The 20,465-nt window shown below is 37.2% G+C and overlaps 1 protein-coding gene across 5 annotated transcripts in view; it reads left to right on the top strand.

The window, feature by feature from the left end:
* The window catches only part of CLCN3 (chloride voltage-gated channel 3), a 61,534-nt gene that overhangs the window by 31,790 nt on the left and 9,279 nt on the right, over positions 1-20,465 (top strand). For all 5 annotated transcript variants that reach the window (XM_084286007.1, XM_084286004.1, XM_084286005.1 and 2 more), the window contains 8 exons: positions 6,136-6,293; positions 7,763-7,862; positions 10,065-10,252; positions 10,957-11,079; positions 12,367-12,573; positions 13,942-14,022; positions 15,263-15,808; positions 19,877-20,063. In XM_084286007.1, the coding sequence (XP_084142133.1) occupies positions 6,136-6,293; positions 7,763-7,862; positions 10,065-10,252; positions 10,957-11,079; positions 12,367-12,573; positions 13,942-14,022; positions 15,263-15,808; positions 19,877-20,063 (1,590 nt within the window). The remainder of the gene's footprint in view (positions 1-6,135; positions 6,294-7,762; positions 7,863-10,064; positions 10,253-10,956; positions 11,080-12,366; positions 12,574-13,941; positions 14,023-15,262; positions 15,809-19,876; positions 20,064-20,465) is intronic.

Raw genomic sequence — 20,465 nt, 5'->3', positions numbered from 1 at the left:
AAAATCTTTCTTAAACAGACGTCTTTGGGGGTTTTGAGTTCTATGAAATAGGTATTACTGTATACTGGCTGGATATGAATATTGATGAAGAAGTTCTGAATTGTTTCCAGCAGAAAGACATAATTAAAATTTAACAAGACCTCAAGGGCCCATTTATATATTTCAGTGTAACTAGTCTGACAGTTTGTTGCTGTGGAAGGGGGTGAACTTGCTTGCCCTCTCCCTATCCTCCTCTTGCACTGACTATTTCTTGTCTGTCACCTTAACCGTGGCTCTGTATAATGTCAATTTTTTTTCTTTTTGTTACTTTTGTCTGCTTAGTTGGATTAGCATGTTTGATTGGTTTACTGAGCAGATGGGTGATGTGACAGAGCTGATCCAAGGGAGCTTGTATGACCAAGAGTGGGATGGAGAAATGGGGAGAGCAACATCTCATATTTGGGAGCACTGAGTACAGCTCAGCCGTACTGTGTAGTTATGTCCTGAGAGATGTTTCATTCATGAAACAGACTAAACCGGTGCATGCTGAGACAGGGTATGTTGTGATGTGCATCATATGCTGTATGGCGTATAGAAGTGGTCTTAGACTTCATCGTAAAGTTCTGGTCTTGTTTATTCCGCCAAACACCCTCTTGAGCCTGTTTATGTCCAAGTTTTGTTGCTTGTTCTCATAAGCTAAACCTTTGTGGATTTGTTCTGTACATGATACTGGGTAATTGTGCAGATAATCATGCTCTGTAGATCCTCCTGAAAATCTGTTGTGCACTGTTTGATTACCCAGGATGCGGTATTTGTTTTACATACCGATGTTCCTATTATTTTTATGCAACAAGTAGGAATATTGCACAAAAGGAAGGACTCAGGAAGGATCATTGTACAGTTATGTGGGAACTGAGAGCATCAAATACGTTGTAAAATGTATTTCTTGTGTGAAACCATACTTCTATAACTGCGAAGCACGTGAGCCCTCAGTTCTTGAACTCAACAATTTTAAGTGTACTTTCAATGGGATTTTAAATCCCAACATGTAGAAACGAGCCCCCCTTCCTCCCTGAAGGAGAGAACCCCAACAAGAAGTGAGAAGCCAGGTCCATGGGCTCTTCAGTTCTTCATATCCAGGGACCAGGAAAGGAGGACCCTAAAGATCTTTTTAATCTCCTGGGTTCCTTCACTGGACGAATGCGGCTGCATATGACTGTCAGCGACTCAAGTTTTGATTTGTTAGTGTTTTAAAATGCTTTAGCTGGAACATTTTCAAACTGTACCATAGTGACTGAGTCAGTAGTGATCTGCTCATATGTTTTAAAGGTATTAGTCCTTGCTGACGTTATCTTTTTAAATGGATTAGCTAGAAACTTAGCAGGTATCCTTACAAACAACTAAACAATCATACCCCACGATTTTTCATCAGCTGTGTGTTGCACAGGGTTGCTTTCAAACCTCCTGAAAATCTACCGAGTGACAAAAGGATGAAGGATCACTCATTACAAATGCTTTGTAATCTACATATAAGTCAGCTTTTTGTCATGTTTATCATAGTTTGAATGTCAGTCAAGATTGGAGACTGCTTGTGTGAGGCATACATAGAGAGTACAAAAGAAGAGGTATTCCTTGCCTCAAGGGGACAGAAGGAAGGAGGAAGCTGTAATGTATAAAACAGCCTGAGTGATTCTAGCAAAATGTTAGTTCAGTAATTTCTTGGTTTCCTGCCTTATATCAGGAGGGACCAGCCAAATACAGCTGGAAATCGGATCAGTGTTTGGAACTAACAGCCATTTAGTATCGGTACATGCTCAGAAGGGAATTAAGAAAAGCATGTATCGGGTCCTGCAAGGACTGCTTTCTCCATCAAGGCATAGTGTCCACTCAAACTATTTTGGATTGTATTTTTTCAGTCTCATTTAAAAATAAACAAACAAAAATTAAAAACAAACAAAAAACACCAAAGCCAACCAACCAAAAAATTTCAGAGAGCTTTTTTATGCCATTGGAATCTGCTTCCTGTATTCTGCTTTTGCCCGTGCAGCACTGTTATTTGGTTTTGCTGTACCTCATTCTGATCAGGCCTCCCAGGGTGCAGCATTCTACTGTGAACCTTAATGCTTATGACAGTTCTTCTAATATTTTTTTTCTTTCAGCACAATGCATGATACTTTCTTAAAACTATTGGAATGGGTGACTCGGAATCCAACTGAGTCCCAACATTTCATATCCATGGCTTGTTGTGTATTTTTATTTTTTATTTTTTTTGGTGTGGTTTGTTTTTGGGGAGGTGAGGATGCTACAAAACATTCCTTCAGTAGCCTGTCTGCAGCACTGCTCAGCATCATGATGTCATTAATATGCAGAGGTTGTTGGGAGTGTACAGGCAGTTAAAAAGATGGTTTCTGTGTTTAATGTTGTAAGTAAAGATTAAATCGAGTAATCGATATTTTACGTATGTTTTTCTTCCCCCCTGTTTTAATCAACTTCACTTGAAGCAGTACTTCAGCACTATCAGATCTGATTGTTGAGAGAGGATTGTGCTGAAAGCTTGGAATTACATGCGTGGAAGGATAATGAAATTCAGTTACCTTCGTAGAAAACAGCTCAGGCAAGGCCAGCAGCAGTTGGATCACCTAGAAAAGACAATCTCCTTGCTCTGAAGAAACATGTTACTTTTATTGTCTGGAAGCTCACTGTCTGCAGGCAGTCTGTGATTGCAGCAGCTTGCTAGCTACATGTAGAGAATACAAGATTGTTGAAGATGCTATTGGACAACTTTGCTAATTAAGGGATGCCAGCTACCTCAGGTCCTAAAGTTTTGCCAAGTATAGAAGGATTGTGTTGAATTTGCTTCGTAAGGTTTCCTGTGAGTTATATGGAGCCTCTGAGAGGACCAGTGTGTTTTTACTTTACCTCTCTGTGGTAACATGGGTTAATTTGGAATAATTATGATAATAAAAGTTCTGCTGTCACTTTTTTACCATCTGCTTCCCAATCTAATAAAGCCTTAAGGCAAAGCCATACATAAGAAAAAGAAGACTACTTGCTTTGCAGCTGCAGAATAGCTCAGGTGTGTACATAGAGAAAATGGAAGTGTTCTGTAGCTAGAGGCTACGCATGTATGCTTGGTGTGATAATTAATAATTTCCTGCTTGGAGATTAGAGCGTTATGTTGAAAAATACATACGAATGGCAAAGATTTTAACACAATCTGTTGAATTGAAAATTCAAGCACTTTGAAACTGGCGTGACATGATGAGACTTTGCATGTGTTTATGCTGATGAGAATCATCATTGTCATGGCTGGGAGGAGTGCCTTGTGGTGTGGCGTGTTAGAGAAGGAATGGAAGACTGGGAAGTGAAAGCTTGGAAAAGTGTCAAGTACTGGTAAAGGTCTGTTTCTCTAAATGCTGCTTTGGAATAGTTCAAGGCACTATAGATGATATTAGCTGGAGAATGTCTTATGCCACTGCTGTCAGACTGTATCTTAGACGCTGAGCATCATGTCTTACACAGCTGTCCTCTCCTTGGTCCTCTTCAGGGTGGCCTTTATACCATGCTCACTGCAGCCTGTTTCTCAGGTGTAATGGTATACCATATATACCATATGGTATACCATATATATATATATATGGTATATGTACACGTGTGTATATATATATATATGGTATATATCACACACATATATATGTATATATACGTGGTTTCTCCTGATATAATGTAACAGCTAATTGTCTGCATAAGGCATCCATGACAGCTCTGCATTCAAGGAAATCACCTCTTCAGCTTCACATCTCGTTCTGTATCTCTCCCCATCATAAATAATCATTTATATTTCAGCGTTTGGTGTGCCATGCGTTTCCCATCCTGTGACCTAGCAGATGCTGGCAAAGTAGGAGCTTGACATGATCCCAGTGGGATATTTACCGTGCCCAGGCAAGGACTCTTCTTCATTAGTTTACTCCAAGCTCTGCTCAGGGCCTGGTGTATTTGTGGTGCCATCCCTGATGGTTTCCATGGAAAGAATCCAGTTCAACACTTCATGATATATGCTTAAAATCAGCTCTTACTGTTTGTGATGCTTTTCCAACTCTCAACTGTCCTTTGCCTTATGTGGCATAGAACTGCGTGCTCCTTATAGCTTAATGGTTTTGGTTCATATATAGCAGGGCATAAAGCCCCACTGTGGGGCAAAGGCAAGCTTTTGTTCTATTGTGATCACTCAGGTTCAGGAAGCTTCTTGATCTAAGTAAAATATTGTAGGAGATGAATAATTAAGCTGTGGCTGAATTGTAATTTATATCCCCTTTGTGAAGAAGGATAATGTTGCATTAAAAAAAGCATTTTCATTTTGTCTTTTTTTTTCCCCTTTACATTTGGAGAGATAAACTAATGACTGCAGTGGTGCTTTTGGTTACTGTCTCATCCAGTAGATGCCCTTGTCCTTTCAGCTAGCCAGACATGTATGTTAGACTTCCTCTCTAGTTACTGGAGTTGGAAATGGCAAGAGAGTTGAATCCCTTATCCTAGATCAAGATTTTCACATTTGCCTCCACTTACAAATCTGATCCAAGTTTCTGTTGTTAGCCTTTTATTAATGGAAGCATCTGTTTTAAGAGAGACCAGCAGCAGCTTTGAGAGAAAGGTGTTGGCATTGTTCGGTCATTTTTCCCTTTCACTTTAAATATGAAACAAATAAGTAAATTAACAAACTAATCTTTTTTGTAGACCTTTCAGCTTGTCTGCATGTAAACAGCAAAGCAGGGGTGCTGAGTACTAAAACAAATAGTTTTGTGTATCTTGAAAGTTTCAGATTGCATTTGGTCTTAATACATTTTTTATTATAATTTTCTTGTTTTGTCATTAACCACCAAGAAAATGTCCAAATAAGCATTGTGTTACATAGGAGGCATAAACAAGACCTTTCAAGCAAAAGATCTTTTATTTATTTATTTTATACATTGTAAACTGCTGACAGCACCAAGAAGCTGAACCCACAATTCCAAAAAATAAAAATAAAAATCTTAGGCCTGCCTGAACTGATAGTAGTGTTGGCCAAATTGGGCCTGCATCTTTAAGAATAGAGGTTATTGTGGTATACCATGTGCCGTTGGCCAAATTGCTTTGTTTTTAGTCAAACAAGTGAGAGTAACCACTCTTTAAATCATTATTGTCTATATTAACCTCAATATAAATGTTCCCTTTATAGCAATTACTGCTGTAGAAGCACTGAGGGCGTGGGGGAATGGTGGTCGTGCTATATTTAGGCAGCCATTCAGAAGGAAATTTTGCCTAGGGTCTGCAAACGTACCACAGGAACTCAAAAAAAAATATTGCTGAATTGCTGACATTTTTTTGAATTGCTGAAGCTTAAAAAGACAAAGCTTTCCTGCATTCCATATTCGTCTCACTCTTTTTACTGTGATTACTGAAAGAAATACTGTTGGGGGGTGCTGCTGTGTAAGCTGGCTGTGAAGGAGTTAGCTAGGCATGATAAATCGGTAGAAGACATTTTCTTTTTACAGTTTTTCTAACTTTTTGTGACTTGAGTACTTGCTTTATTTTTTTTAGCTGCATTTATTATTTGTTGATAATACTTTTTAGGTCTGATTCAGACATGCAGGAGAGTAGTAAACAAAGACTGAAATATTTAGAAATAACGGGCAACATATGGAGGTCCTGTGAACTTCATATATTATCCGGTTTTATTTTCTTGCAGTCATTTTTTCCTCTAGTAGTTCATAAAGAGAAGCAAATTTCAAGTTAAATATGTGTCAGAAACACTCATTTTTTCCCCCACTTTGTTCTGTTGAAATTTCTCAGGAGTCTGCACACAAAATGGAACAGTAATTTGACTAGTACATTAATTTATATTTAATATTAAATATTAATTTATATTAATATTTATTTTTTTTAATTTATATTTATATATATATGACATACGAAGTTGCTGATGTGCAAATTTAACGTACAGATAAACAACAGAAAAACAATTAACATGCAACGTCGAGAGACCTAAGTGACATAACATACACATATTATGGGAAGTGTCTTAATTGCTTGCACAGAAATGTTATATGCAATGTCATGATCATTAGACTACTTCATTTATTACAGAATTTATTAATTTCTGTCTTTTCTCTGTCACAGGAACTCATTATACAATGACAAATGGAGGAAGCATCAACAGTTCAACGCATTTACTGGATCTTCTGGATGAACCAATTCCTGGAGTAGGAACGTACGATGACTTCCATACCATTGACTGGGTTCGAGAGAAGTGCAAAGACAGAGAAAGGCATAGACGGGTACATGAGATAAATAGCAGTACTTGGAATTTATTGTGGCTTGGGTGTTGGTGTTGAGATCTGGTCTAGTTATACATATAAATACGTGCAGACTTGTAAATTTGTAAGTATTTACATCAGGTAGAACTACTCTAATGCTGTTTATAAAAAGCACTGCGTCATTGATACCTGCAGTCCTGCAACGGTATTATAACTTTAAAAGAAAGCAGGAACTTAACAGAGAGGGAAAAGGTGTGTCACGCCTCCTTGATATTTTTATAGTACTGCCTTTATTGCAATGGTTGTATATTTAAAACTGTGTTCCAGTGTAGATGAACTTGTAGCAGTATGGTAGTGCTTGTGGTGGTACCTGTACTGGTAAAAGTGCATGTCTGCTACTGCTGTGCAGTGCTCTGGTTGTTTTGACTGTGAACAGTGAAATTCTCGTATCTAAAATATTAACATCTTTCTATTTAACAAAAAAGTAGTCCCAGTTAGCATAGTAAATGTTCTTTCCACTCTTCCATCGCAATACTTTATTTTCTCCTCCTCTTTACTCATTTCATCGGAAGATCTTCAAAGTTCAGCCTGTTTGCCTTTATCAGTGTGCTCTGCTGCAGGTTCTTTCATGAACTCTGGTTGTATTGCTGTTGTATAAGTTACCACCAGTCTTGTAATAGATCTGTTTAGTAGCCTTTTAGGAGGAAATACGCAATTTGGAGCCTTATTGCCAAGCTTTTGGAATCCTTACATTAATTCACTTTAAAAACAAAGCAGATTTGGAGATTTCCTTACCTACTATTGTGCTTCCTTGATTTATTCCCCATCCCCCGCCCATGCACCTTGTTTGTTGTACATGCTTTCACCCTCTTTTTACAGTATGAAAAAAAAATTAAGACAGTTACATAATAAAACGCATTGAGGACAAATTTTGACTACGTGCACAAAGTAAAATAAATAATGCTAAAATGATTTTTTTTTTCCATATAGCACCATTAGATATCATTGCTTATAGTTGTTTAGAAGGGTCAGGTAGTTATCCAGGTTTTTCATTTTTATTTTCTGTTCTTTTTTGGTGTGGTATTTGGTTTAAACATAAAAGAAAAATGTTTATAGTTGGAGTAGAAGCTTATGAATCTGAGTCATATGGAATAGCTTATTAGTAATATACTAAAAGAAATATAGTATGTCCAGTTCAATGTAAATCATGGAAGATTTAGGAGAGAAATAGAAATAATAGAAATAATTTCTAATTTTTCCTAATGTGCAATTTTTGGGTTTTAGTTTTCAAATTAAATTTTCCTTCCTCTGTCAGTTACTAGATATCAGATTAAATAAGTTTTTTTATGCAGCAATACTGGGAGAATGCTTGTAGCTTAAAGAGTGGGTATATTTGCCTGCAGTTTGCATCACACAGTTACTTATACATACTTTTTTCTCCTATTATTAAAAAAACACATGCAACTATTCATAATGATTTCTCTTTGCAGATTAACAGCAAGAAGAAAGAATCAGCATGGGAGATGACAAAAAGCTTGTATGATGCATGGTCAGGATGGCTCGTAGTCACACTAACTGGCTTGGCATCAGGTAACCTTAAAAAAGAGAGTATTTCTTTACATTTCATTTGTGTATTATTCACCAACTTGGGTAAGAGCTAGTTCAGGCTAGTGTTATAATTTCATTAAGGGAGGAAAAGAGTCACTATCTTGATATACAGACCTTAGTGTTTTGGGGGAGAGGATTTATTAAGGGAAACAAAACACTTTACCACTTGGTTTATTTTAGGATGAGTTTTTATAGCTAAAATTGTTTGATAGTTTGTGGCTGCACTGTGATGCAGTGTCACTGGCTAGCAGCACACACAGTTTCAAGTGACCAAAATATGCAGAAGCAAGAGGTTGCAAATGTTTTGCTCAGTTTTTCCAAACAAGTATTTTAAACAGAAATATTAGATCTAAGTCCTAGGAGGATTTGATTAGTTGCAGAATATAGAAATGTCTGTTAAAAGGCATGGGAAGTGTATAATTACTACTTAAATATATACATAATCACTCTCACAAATCACATATAAATTAATATATATGCAAAATGTGTAGCATGTTTATATACCTCTGAATATACAAAGTGGGAGTGTATAATTGCTGGAAATTGCTGATGTTAATTTGAGTGGGAAAGTGCAGTGTTGTTTTCTTGTGCGTTTTTTTCTCCCCCTCCAAAGCTGCAATGTCTATTAAAATAGCTTTACCGTGCTTCAGAGCACCAAAGCTAGCAAATTCTGGCCATGAATATTGCTCAGCTTTTGCAGTTTCAGTTGTTTTATGTTGTATGTGTCCAGTGAATCTCAAATGGTACAACCTTGATTTCTTCCAGGAGAAGGCCTTACTTTATGTATTTCAATTAATGTAGTTTAAATTCTGTTCCACTGAAATACTGACTTAGACCTTGTTTGGCCCAGAATCTTAAACTGATGATATACGGAAATTAGTAAATGTGAACCAGAGTTAGTTCTCTGCTACCAGTTCATACAAGTAAGCCTGGGGGCTGTTTCCAGACAACTTTTTCTGGTAGCGAATAATACCTTAAAAATAGGAGATTATAACTAATTAACAATTGCACGCATTCTCAAAAATACTAACTTCAGATGCAGTTTTGCAGTACCATGAAAAAGGTATTTTGTTTTTGTAAATATTTTTAATCTTTTTTTTTTTTTTTAAAAAAAGCTTTGAGTTGGAGAAGTGCTTAGCATCCTTGCTGCTTGTTACCTGTAGTAGGAGGTTTACATGCTCACCATGTTATGGAAATACACCATGTTGTGTATCTATTACATGAATGTCATCAGGGTTTGTATGGCCTTCTATTTATGATGTTCTAAAACCCTTGTTGGCAAAGTAAGAATTATTATTTTTTTTATATATATTTACAAAATGTACTAAAATAGTTCATGAGTTCTTTGAGGCATAGTAAGATACTGTGTCAGAAGGTATATTGTCTCTTTTGTCAGAAAAATATTGCGGTCATCTTTTGACTCTTAACTCTGTAGTGTCAGTGGACTGCTGGAGAAGTATGGCGTAGGGATTAAAACAAAAAAATACATCTTTCTGGGCCCTCAGCTATGAGACAGTTAGACATACTGGAGAAGGTCCAGTGGAGGGTCTGCAGCACCTCTCCTGTGAGTAGTGGCCAAACGAGCTGGGCCTGTGCAGCCTGGAGAACAGAAGGCTCGGGGGGAGATCTCATCAATGTCTATAAATACCTAAAGGAGCGTGCAAAGAAGATGAAGCCAGGCTCCTTTCAGTGGTGTCCAGAGCCAGGACAGGAGGGAGTGGGCAGAAACTCGATGGAACAAGAGGTTCCATCTAAGCATCAGGAGGCACTCCTGTGCTTTGCAGTTGATAGAGCACTGGTAACAGGTTGATGTACAGAGGCTGTGGTCGCTCTCCTTGGAGATCTTCTGAAGCCTCCTGGACACAGTCCAGGGCAGCCTGCTCTGGGAGCAGGGGCTTGGACCAGAGGACCTCCAGAGATCTCTGCCAACCTCAGCCATGCTGGGATTTTGAGTGATTCTGGGATCCAACTTGGGAAATAACACAAGGTACCAGATTCTTCATCAAATATCCTACTATACTGCAAATGCAATATATTCCTCAAAATCAGTAATGTTTTAAATGTCATTTTCTCTAGGCTTTCTGTAATTTCAGTTTATATAAGCTAATGCCATCCCACTTCATTTTAGCTGCTTTTATTATTTCCACTTCCTAGAACATTAACGCAGAACTGTTTCTACAACAGGGGCACTGGCAGGATTAATCGATATTGCTGCTGACTGGATGACTGACTTAAAGGAAGGCATTTGCCTTAGTGCTTTTTGGTTTAACCATGAACAGTGTTGTTGGGGTTCAAATGAGACCACGTTTGAAGAGAGAGATAAATGTCCGCAGTGGAAAACATGGGCAGAATTAATAATTGGGCAAGCAGAGGTAAGTATATGCCCCTTCTTTGAAGGCATTTGCTCTACTGAGCAAAGAAAAGAACGGTCTTAAGACCAGGGTACTAAATTGGGGTTTGGATTCTCCTATTGCTCAGTTATTCAGCATTTTAATTGATTAATCATTTATGCTCTAATAAATGTGCATTTTATGTACTGCAAGAGGACTTAATGTATTGCAGGTGTAAAGAAGTTATAAGGAGAATATAGAACTGTTAACAACAGCAATTTTTATTCTTGATCATACTAAACAAACAAACAAAAAAAGAAGTGAAGTCTGTGTTGTCCTTAGATAACTAAGAATATTGCTTTTATTTTTTTCTACCATAAAATCTTTTTTGATAAAGAATACTTAGTATTCAGTAGATCTGAAGTATTTTTATAGCTACTAGGTGCTGTACTATGGGTACAGCTTTTGCGTAGACCTTTGTGGAGACAGGAGTTAGACTCAATGATCCTTATGGGTCCCTTCCAACTCAGGATATTCTATGATTCTATGTTTATTTTATTTTTTAATTTATTTTTTGTTGTTGTTGTTAATGTGAAGTCTTAGAACGCTAACTTGTATAACCCAGACTTTGCTGATGTGCAAAGGACTATGCTTTTCCTCTCTGTTATTTTAAGTAGTGACTATTCCTACGTCAGGTTTGTATTCTGACATTTTCTGTATTTTTGTGCTTTTCTTTTTGTCTTTAGGGGCCAGGTTCATACATAATGAACTACATAATGTACATTTTCTGGGCTTTGAGCTTTGCCTTCTTAGCAGTGTCTCTGGTGAAGGTGTTTGCTCCGTATGCCTGTGGCTCTGGGATTCCTGAGGTGAGGTCGAAGTAATAATTACATTACAGATGTTTCATGTTAGTGTGAAAATTCCTGCTGTTTTACAGTCAGAGGGAAGTCAAGAGGGAGGGTTTTGTGACTTGAAAATAATTTAATATGAATATTCAAATTTAAATAATGTGATTGTGCTAACTGTGGCTGAAAGAAAAAAAGGAGCTGCTGTGAAGCTTCAGGTACTGAGTTTGTAGGTTTTTGCTTCGTGTTTGTGGCTGGACTACTTTTTATGGAAATACTTAGCCTAAGAGTAAACTTTTGAAGAGTTATTTCCCAGCTCTCCTCCGATCCTTGCCCTGCAGTGATCAGAGAGCAGAGGTTCATTGACAGAATGTGGGTCGACAATCAACTCTCAAACCAAATTGTGTAGTATCCCTGGAAACTCATCTTTGTACAGTTGCTCTCTGCAACTATGCACAGAGTGTAGTGGGGGATGGGGGGGGACGACAAAGTAAAATTCTGGTCAGGCACATTTATTCACTCATTCTGTAAATATTTTCCATGTATTTGTAGTGCAGAGATTGAAGGAGAAATCCTGCCTTTGTGTAAGTCTCGAGTAGATCTGTGGTGTTACTCCAGAAAAGATTTCATCCTAAATTGGTCTCCAAATATAGATAACCTTTACTTTCTAGACACAGCTGGCCAGTGTTTTGTGCATGTCCTATTTATAGATGTGTTGTTCTTTGCTTCAATAGCTGTATTATTTTCTATATACAGGCATATTTACAGTAACGTTACATTGTTAGGAAAAGTCAAGTCCTAGGAAAGTGAAAGACACTTTATAGTGAAGGAGGCTGATTTTTTCCATCTTTATGTCAACAAATCTTTTGCTGTATTTTTCTGTAGAAGGAAAAACAGGAAATGCAGAAAAACAGAAAAGGGTGAAATTGATGCAAGGGTGAGATGTTGTAGTGTAGTGCAACACGATAGTGTTTGCAGGTTTGTTTTTTCCTTCAGGAGTTTTCTGACTTTCACTTGACAATTTACATAATAAACCAGTGAATGTAGTCCTAGAAATCACTGCAGATACGTTTTCTGCTAAATGTAATTGATGATGTTGTTGTACATTATTGTTCTCTGTTGTACAGTAAGTTGCAAATGAAAAGCCTCTGGCAACCAGATGGGCTCTGTGTAGTAATCAGAATGATGCATGCTTTAATGTCTCACAAAGTTAGCCCTTTGAAAAGGCTGTTTTTGAAGTTACATGTCTAAAATGATAAAAGTAATTATTTACTGAAGAAAGTAGAATACAGTAGCATTTTTTTCTTCCAGATCAAAACTATTTTGAGTGGCTTCATCATCAGAGGTTATCTGGGAAAGTGGACTTTGATGATAAAAACCATCACTTTAGTCTTGGCTGTAGCATCGGGTTTGAGTTTAGGAAAGGAAGGTCCCTTGGTACATGTTGCCTGCTGCTGTGGGAATATTTTTTCCTACCTCTTTCCAAAGTACAGCACAAATGAAGCTAAAAAACGAGAGGTAAGTTTTTTGTAAAACCATTTCTAGAACGTATTGATTTTCCATATGTTTTGTTTAAAAGAAAAAAAAAAAAAAAGAGAGAAAATCCAAACACTGATTAGTTTAGAAGATATTTGTTCTCTCAGATTGTGTTTAGGCTTGAATTATCTATAGTTCTTTCTTGGATTAAAATCTATGCATTATCCCTGGCGTTCTCTAAGGCAAACTGTTTCCATGTCAGAACATTTCTGCATTTTTCCCATCTCAGTGATCATTCCATTTTTCCTTAAATTCTTTCTTCTTCTTCTTGACTCCATATTTTTCTAATCATCTCCAGTTGTGTGTGAGGACAGCAGAGGATTTCTGAACTCATGAACAAAGTACTCCTGGGAAAGGGTTGGTGACAACAGTGTTTTTGGCTCTTTACCTGTTTTGTGTTTTTTTGGCAGTAAGAGCCATACTATTGAAAACAAGTGTAATGGTAGTAAGTAGCAAGATGTAACATTGTTTTTAATTTAATAAAATCTCCATATTGTGAAATAAGAAAGTGTTTTCCCAGCTGTGCTGTAGTTCTCTCACTCTCAACTTCCATGATTCTCAACGAAGACTGCACACTGTATAGGAAACTTGGATTCACTTCCAGTTTCAAAGCTGTGTATTCTTAAGTAAATAATTTCTTTTCCATGGTTTCGTTGTTAATCTCGAGTGTGATATTTCTTGGAGTTTCTCTGTGTGTTCTTCCACAGGTATGTAAGTGCTTCAGGTATCACTGTTCTTGCAAGGAACCTGTCTGATACTGTTACAATTAACATGCACTTTAACCAGCCTCGTGCATTAAATTTTACTCATCTATGATGCTTCAGGACCATCCACTTCTTTGTTTCCTAATAATTTCTCTTTAATCTTAGTTCACCTTATGCCTTTTTGAGTTGTTTTTTTTTTTTTTTTTTTTTTTTTTTAATTGAGTGCAGATCTCCAGGACTGATTTAAAAACTGCATAGTCTGTCACAGATTTTTTTCTTTGCAATGAGTAATATTTACAGTAGCTGGACTTCTTTACTACTTATGTGTTCTGGTACAGGGAAAGCTTGCTACAATTTCTTAAAAAATTGCTATCAGCAGCTTCATATTGAACCACAGGCTTCTTTTGGGAGGGTGCCTGGAGGAGTGTACATGGCCTCATTGTGGCTGGTACCTCAGCAGCAGCTGCTGTGAGCGCTGGCCACATCTTAAAAGCATTCTGATACGCTCACCTGATGCATTTCTGTTACCAAGTCTGTGTCCTAGATAGAAACATAGAAGAAACTGATAACTGTAATAAGATAGTGTCCTTCATTTTTAAAGCGTACCTCAGACTGTGAAAAATTCTTTATCTACTGTCTTTTCTAGGTGTTGTCAGCTGCTTCAGCAGCAGGAGTATCTGTAGCCTTTGGTGCCCCAATTGGTGGAGTCCTTTTCAGTCTGGAGGAGGTATGTCAAGAGATGGCATTAAAAGAAAAATGATTTAAAAATATGTTTTGGTATGAAAAATTTCAGATTCCTTTAAGCTGTGGAGTTTTTCCTAAGAGAGAAGTTATTTTAGGACCCACATTTCAAAATTATGAGTCCTGTTATAGGAAAACTCCTTAAGGTTTTTTTTTTTTTTTTCTTTTCTTTGGATCAATGTCAACTTTGCTTTATTTTCAAGTATATTTTTCTGGAGAATGGCTGGGTCAATAAGTACAGTTTACATAGAGAGAGGCACCAGTCTTTCATTCTATAAATGTATTCTAAAAAGTGAAAATTGTGGGACTTGTTTTTTCATTTTGTAAGAGGCTTTAGAAATCTCTTTGACAGTTCTATGACAGTGCAGTTTTTAAAACATTTCTTCAAAGTTTCAGACACTAAACACAATTGAATACATTAACTATTAATAAAACAAATACACTATAATAAAACCATTGAGGCCATCAAACTATTTTCACTAAGAAAAGTTTCTTTTTAAATTAGTTTTCAGCATTTTTTGTTTCAAAAACATGTTATTTAGATCATTAACATTTTTTTAAGAAATCCTACATTAATGGTCTTCTAAAAATCTCAAAATTGAGTGGGAGGAAGGGGGAAAGAAGGAAAGTATACTTCCTTGTATAGTTTCCTCTGTATCATTAAGGGATTTTGAAGAATTACTTTGTTGAAAAACAAAACAGGCTGAGAAGAAAACTCAAAATTTCAATCCTTGTATGGGGCTTAAGTGTGAACTTGAATGTTGTATTTAAATTTGTATTGTTGTTGTTTTAATGATACTTTGTAAAAACACATCTGCCAGAAACCTTTCACTGTTGGCTGAAAGGAGATGAAACGGTATTAGCAAGAAATTTGAGAGAACAGCTAATACCCGATCTGGTGTTTGTTTAATGCTTGGAAGAGATGCTTATAAACAGAGAAGGTTTTAAGCATAAATGACTGTTTTTTCTTACGTCTTATGACAGCAGTGGTTTCAGTATTGCTTTAGTTCTTGAAACTGGTCTAAGCATGAATTGTTTTAGAGCTTTATAAAGATGTAATGCATGCTGGAGCTCCAGTGCTCCAAGTGATTGGAATAATACTAATAAGACTTTTTTTCCTCAGTATGTATAACATGTGAGCAACAGAACTGTAATACATGCATGAAACAGTCTTTCCAGTGTTTTTAATTGGATCACTAACAATTCTCATGTATTGCCTTTTGCAGGTCAGTTATTATTTCCCCCTGAAAACTTTATGGAGATCATTTTTTGCTGCTTTAGTAGCTGCATTTGTTTTAAGGTCCATCAATCCTTTTGGTAATAGCCGCCTAGTTCTTTTTTATGTGGAATATCACACTCCTTGGTACCTATTTGAACTGCTTCCTTTTATTCTTCTGGGAGTATTTGGTGGGCTCTGGGGAGCATTTTTCATTCGAGCAAACATCGCATGGTGTCGTCGACGCAAATCTACAAAATTTGGGAAGTACCCTGTCCTGGAGGTTATTATTGTTGCGGCAATAACAGCTGTCATCGCATTTCCTAATCCATATACAAGGCTAAACACCAGTGAGCTTATTAAAGAGCTGTTCACAGACTGTGGGCCATTAGAATCCTCCTCCCTCTGTGACTACAGAAATGATATGAACGCAAGCAAAATAGTAGATGATATTCCTGACCGCCCAGCAGGCACCGGAGTTTATTCAGCTATATGGCAGCTGTGTTTAGCACTCATATTTAAAATAATCATGACGGTCTTCACCTTTGGTATCAAGGTAAGTGTGAATGCTCTGGCTGCATCATCTGCTGCGATTATTTCATTACTGCCTTTCTCATTTTCCATCTCTCAAAGCTAGCATATTTATAGTTTTTTTTCATGTGTAGTTTTGGGTCTCATGGGGAAAAAAACAAAACCTTTTACTGTTGATTAATAAGCACGTCTTGTAGAAAATAATGTTAAGGTTCATTGAATTCAAACTAGCCCATTGTTTGTTCAGCGGAATAGAAATAGGTGCTAGATTTTATAGACAATAGTAATTGTGTGGGTGGAGGGCTGTATGGGCCTGACTGAACAGTGAGAGTGATTTTAAAATTTCTAAAAGCCAAGCTCAGCTGAGGTCAAACACGACCACTTGGGTTCCTTAGTACTGTCGCATGAAAAACAAAAAAGGCTGTATTTCTTGAACTATTGCATCTTTTGTACCTCCTCTCCTCACTTACCACATTAATGTAATTACCCCAGGCTAAAGGAGCTGATAATGATTTCTTTCCTGAAATTTCAAGTATTGCATGTCATGACTTCTTTTCATGTGACTGTACTGGAAATTTCTTTTCCATTACAAAACAATTTTTTTTTTTGTCTTTCCTGGTCACTTCATTTATCAGTCCTTCAAGCTATTCTCAAACCAGTGGCTGCTTTCTGAGCAGCATGTTGTAACTGCCACGCCTTCACTGTTTGCTGACTTTTCAGGTTCCCTTTGTACTTTTTTCAGCTACATCAACATTAAATGTTTCTTAACACAAACACGACTTGCAGAATGTCTGCAAAGCAGGATTTGTGTTTAAACTAGCTCCATTTTCTGACAGTGTACCTTGCTATTCGATAATTGCATGTATAAGAAAACAACTTATTATGGGGGTGGTTGAACACTGGAATAGGTCATGCAGAGAAGTTATGGATCTCCATCGTTGGAGATGCTCAAGATGTAATTAGATGCAATCCTGGGCAACCGGCTGTAGTTGACCCTGCTTGAACCAGGACTAAGAAGGGAGTGGGTATTGGGCTAGACAATCTGGAGAGCTCCTTTCCACCCCCAACCATTCTGTGATTGATAGAACAATATTTTCTTGTGTTTCTCACCTGTTGGTATTTGAGAATATGTTGCAGTCTGTTATTTGAAGTAATATTCCATATGTTGTTTGATGGGTAAGATAAATGTGTTGGGTATACGTGAAATGTTAGTCTTCCGTAAGTCAGAATTTCACCTATCATTCTACAGTTCTGTTGTATAGAATTTCACTTATCTAGGGCGCTGCCTTTTTAGCATTACAACATTTATTGCCATGTAAGTATTATAACTTCAATTCTATCTCTTAGCATTCCTCTGTTCATGTGCATCTGTCCTTCTCATGGAGTTGTCAGCAAAGGATCACACTTAGTGTGTTAGAATTCACTCGGTCACAGAAAGGTGGAGCTTCCTTTTTATTTGGTTTTGGTTCCTTTTCTCATACCTTTAGCACTTGCAATCTGTTGTAAGAATACATTTACCACTTTACAAATAGGCAAGGATTTGTGCTGCAGTCACTGATGGGATCGTGCTACCTACATTTGTCTGAAGCTTTGAAGCATATGTCAGGTTAAAATGTCAGGCAGCATCTGGAGAAGGGAATGTCACTTGAATATAGTATTTATTCATGTTGTGAGCTTTATTTCTGTGAGAGGAAAGAAAAAGAGTCGGTCATGAAATCATTAAATCATGATTAAAATCCTCCGAATTCTCCAGGTCTGCTCCTGGAGCTGTAGCTATGTGCAAACACACAAGTTCTGCCCCTTCCCGTTGGGAGCTGATGGTCTGTGAGGTGAGCAAAGCAACGCAGCTGCCTGTGGGGTCTGGTGATTCCTGCATTACTGCCATGGACAGGGATCGCCAGAAAGCTGATTGGCAGCACTTATTTTTCAGTCTTTAACATGGAACAACACTGCAAGAGTAAATAGATTGTATACATATGTAGAATATATGTATATACTGGACTGTTTATTTTCAGTGGGCTTGTACCACGTTTAATTGCTGATGATGAACAGTTTGGGATGGGATTGTAGCTTTGCTTCAGACCCGGACTGGTATCCAACTACACTGCTAAAGAAGTGGAAATTTGCACATATATCCTGATTCCTTGCTTGTTTCAAAGATGTTGCATGTGCCAGAATATAAACCATTTTCTCTAATGGATACCTTCAGTTAGGCTGGTGTGCACTGGAAAAGGTAGCTGGGACAAGGTGGAACCTACTTGGTTTTCCTTGCTCTTTCTGTGTGAAGGTTGCTCTCCGCTTTGTGACGTGATTCAGAGGCTTGGGGAAAGGGATGCAACTGTGAAATTGTGATCAGTTAGACCTGTAACCATTATCCACTTGTGATGAAAAGAGGAGGTAGATGCAAAAAAGTGTATGTTAACAAAGAATAAGAAACCATCTCAATGCAGTTTTCATTTGGAGCCTGAATTTCTGTGGCATGCTCCTGTAATAGACTAGGATCTAGGCAGTTTCAAAGATGTTTTCAGCTACTTTTAGGTCTGAAATGCTAGTTTTTTCAGGGTATAGTACCATTCACAAAGAAATATTTTTAATCAGGAAAAAGAATGTATTTTAACAATTAAAAAGGGGCTTAGAAGCACAATTGTGGGAAATAGTAGTAGTGGTGTAAATGCATGATTTGGATATTATGCTAAAATGACAGCGTGGAATACTGTTGCTATCAGCACTGAAATAGGAGGTAATTCAGGAATGGGAATGAAGGATTAGTAAACCTTTCAACAAAACTCATGCAGCTGACTTTCAGACACGCTTTAGTGTATTGATTTGTCCTTGGTTTGCATGTTAGAAATTATTTGCAACCATAAATATTGATAATATAATAATGTGAATAGGTTCTGAAATACACTTTGGCATCAGCTACTGGATTCCAGGGCAAAATCTCTAGTTTGGAATTGAATAATACGTAGATTTTGCAGCACTGCAGTGGAAAAAATAAATTATTGGTGTTTCCTATTATACCAGTAGTGCGATTTTGTAATGAAGTTATTTTGACAAGATGAGTTTAGGTTTGTTCAGACGCAAAGTAAGAATTTTACAATTTATGGTTAAGATTTGTACCTCAGCCATAGTGGAATGTATTTCTGATACCAACAGATGCTGCGCGGAGAAGCAGCAGGCTTTTCTGGTTTAATGATACATTTAGGTACAGTATGTTTTTTTTGTTTTGTTTTGTTTTGTTTTGTTTTTTGCACAACAGTGGTTTCTCAGATGGACCCTCACTTTTCACTCTTGCTGCTACTGATACAAGCTTGCAGTAAGATTTCCCTAAACCATTCTGCTATGACAAGGCGATGTGGCCTTTCCAGGTTCTAGTTCATAACAGAAAAACAGATTAAATAACTAAAATTACAGCAGAAACATGCTTGTTGTTATTTTTATTTTTTTTTGTTATGTTTTAACAGTAATATTAACTGCTTTTTTTTTAACAGCAGTTTATCTGCTTCTTAGTGTACTTAGTGTTCTATATGCACTACTTCATATGGAGAATTGTGATATAGTAAGCAAAGCTTCTTTTATAATGACCTGTTTTGTTGGTCATCTGATTTATAGGAGCTGGGAAGCAACTTCTGAAGGCAATCCTGCTGTGTGCAAAGCTTGTTTAGTAAGTGAACGTTGGTTTAGAGGAACGTGAGGTATAATAAGGGAAATCAGAAATCAAAAAGTTTTCAGTACTAGTAGCATAGCTCAGACTGGGCAAACATATATTGGAAAGAATTGTGCTGTTAGCACTGAGAATATAGTCTGTGGTCCTGTATTGGTAATAGGTTTGTTCTTAAATGCAGTAAAATACAAAGTAAATGTGTTCATAAAATGGATTCAGCTAACTAAGTTCGTCAGAAGTATCAGTAGCATTGTGTGTGTGTTAAGTTTTACTAACCTTTTGATGTCAGTTTACATGTTTTTAACAGTTTCGGTCTTTGCATTTCTTTTGGAGGGAAAAGGAAAGCAAACAACAGCACACCGATTCTAAAAAATATACATCAAATATGTTCCCTTCAGCATGACAGCAGTTCTTCTGTTTCCGTTGTAGGTTCCATCTGGGTTGTTCATACCTAGCATGGCAATTGGAGCCATAGCAGGAAGGATTGTGGGAATTGCAGTGGAGCAGCTGGCTTACTACCATCATGACTGGTTCATTTTCAAAGAATGGTGTGAAGTCGGAGCTGACTGCATCACACCTGGTCTTTATGCCATGGTTGGTGCTGCTGCATGCTTAGGTAATTAAATTGCAACACAATAGATGTCAGATGTTTTCTGTTACCAAAATAACAATGAAAAATAAAGGGAGGTATAAACATGGTCAGTATTGGAACATCTTCTCGTGTGGACTTCCCTCTCTTCAGAAGACTACACTTATCTACAGAAAACCATCAGATGCTTATGATCTGAAGAGCAACATGAAATTTTAATTGATTATATGATGAGAAATAGAATAATCTAAATAGTAGTGTTTGATGTCTCTTTGTGGCATCGATAGATGTCACTACAACTTCAGCCAGAAAACACGCTCTTGAAATGTATAGAGGACTTAAAGAGTCAAGTACTGTTGAAATTGTTATAAGGAGGTGATGTGATCCGCTGCCACTTCTGCATGAATTGTAACAAGTGTTCTTTAAATT

This window comes from Netta rufina, assembly GCF_964035555.1.
Source record: "Netta rufina genome assembly, chromosome: 4".
NCBI classification, from domain to species: Eukaryota; Metazoa; Chordata; class Aves; order Anseriformes; family Anatidae; genus Netta; species Netta rufina.
The sequence above is the reverse complement of the archived record's forward strand: the minus strand, read 5'-3'. Positions and strand labels throughout refer to the sequence as shown.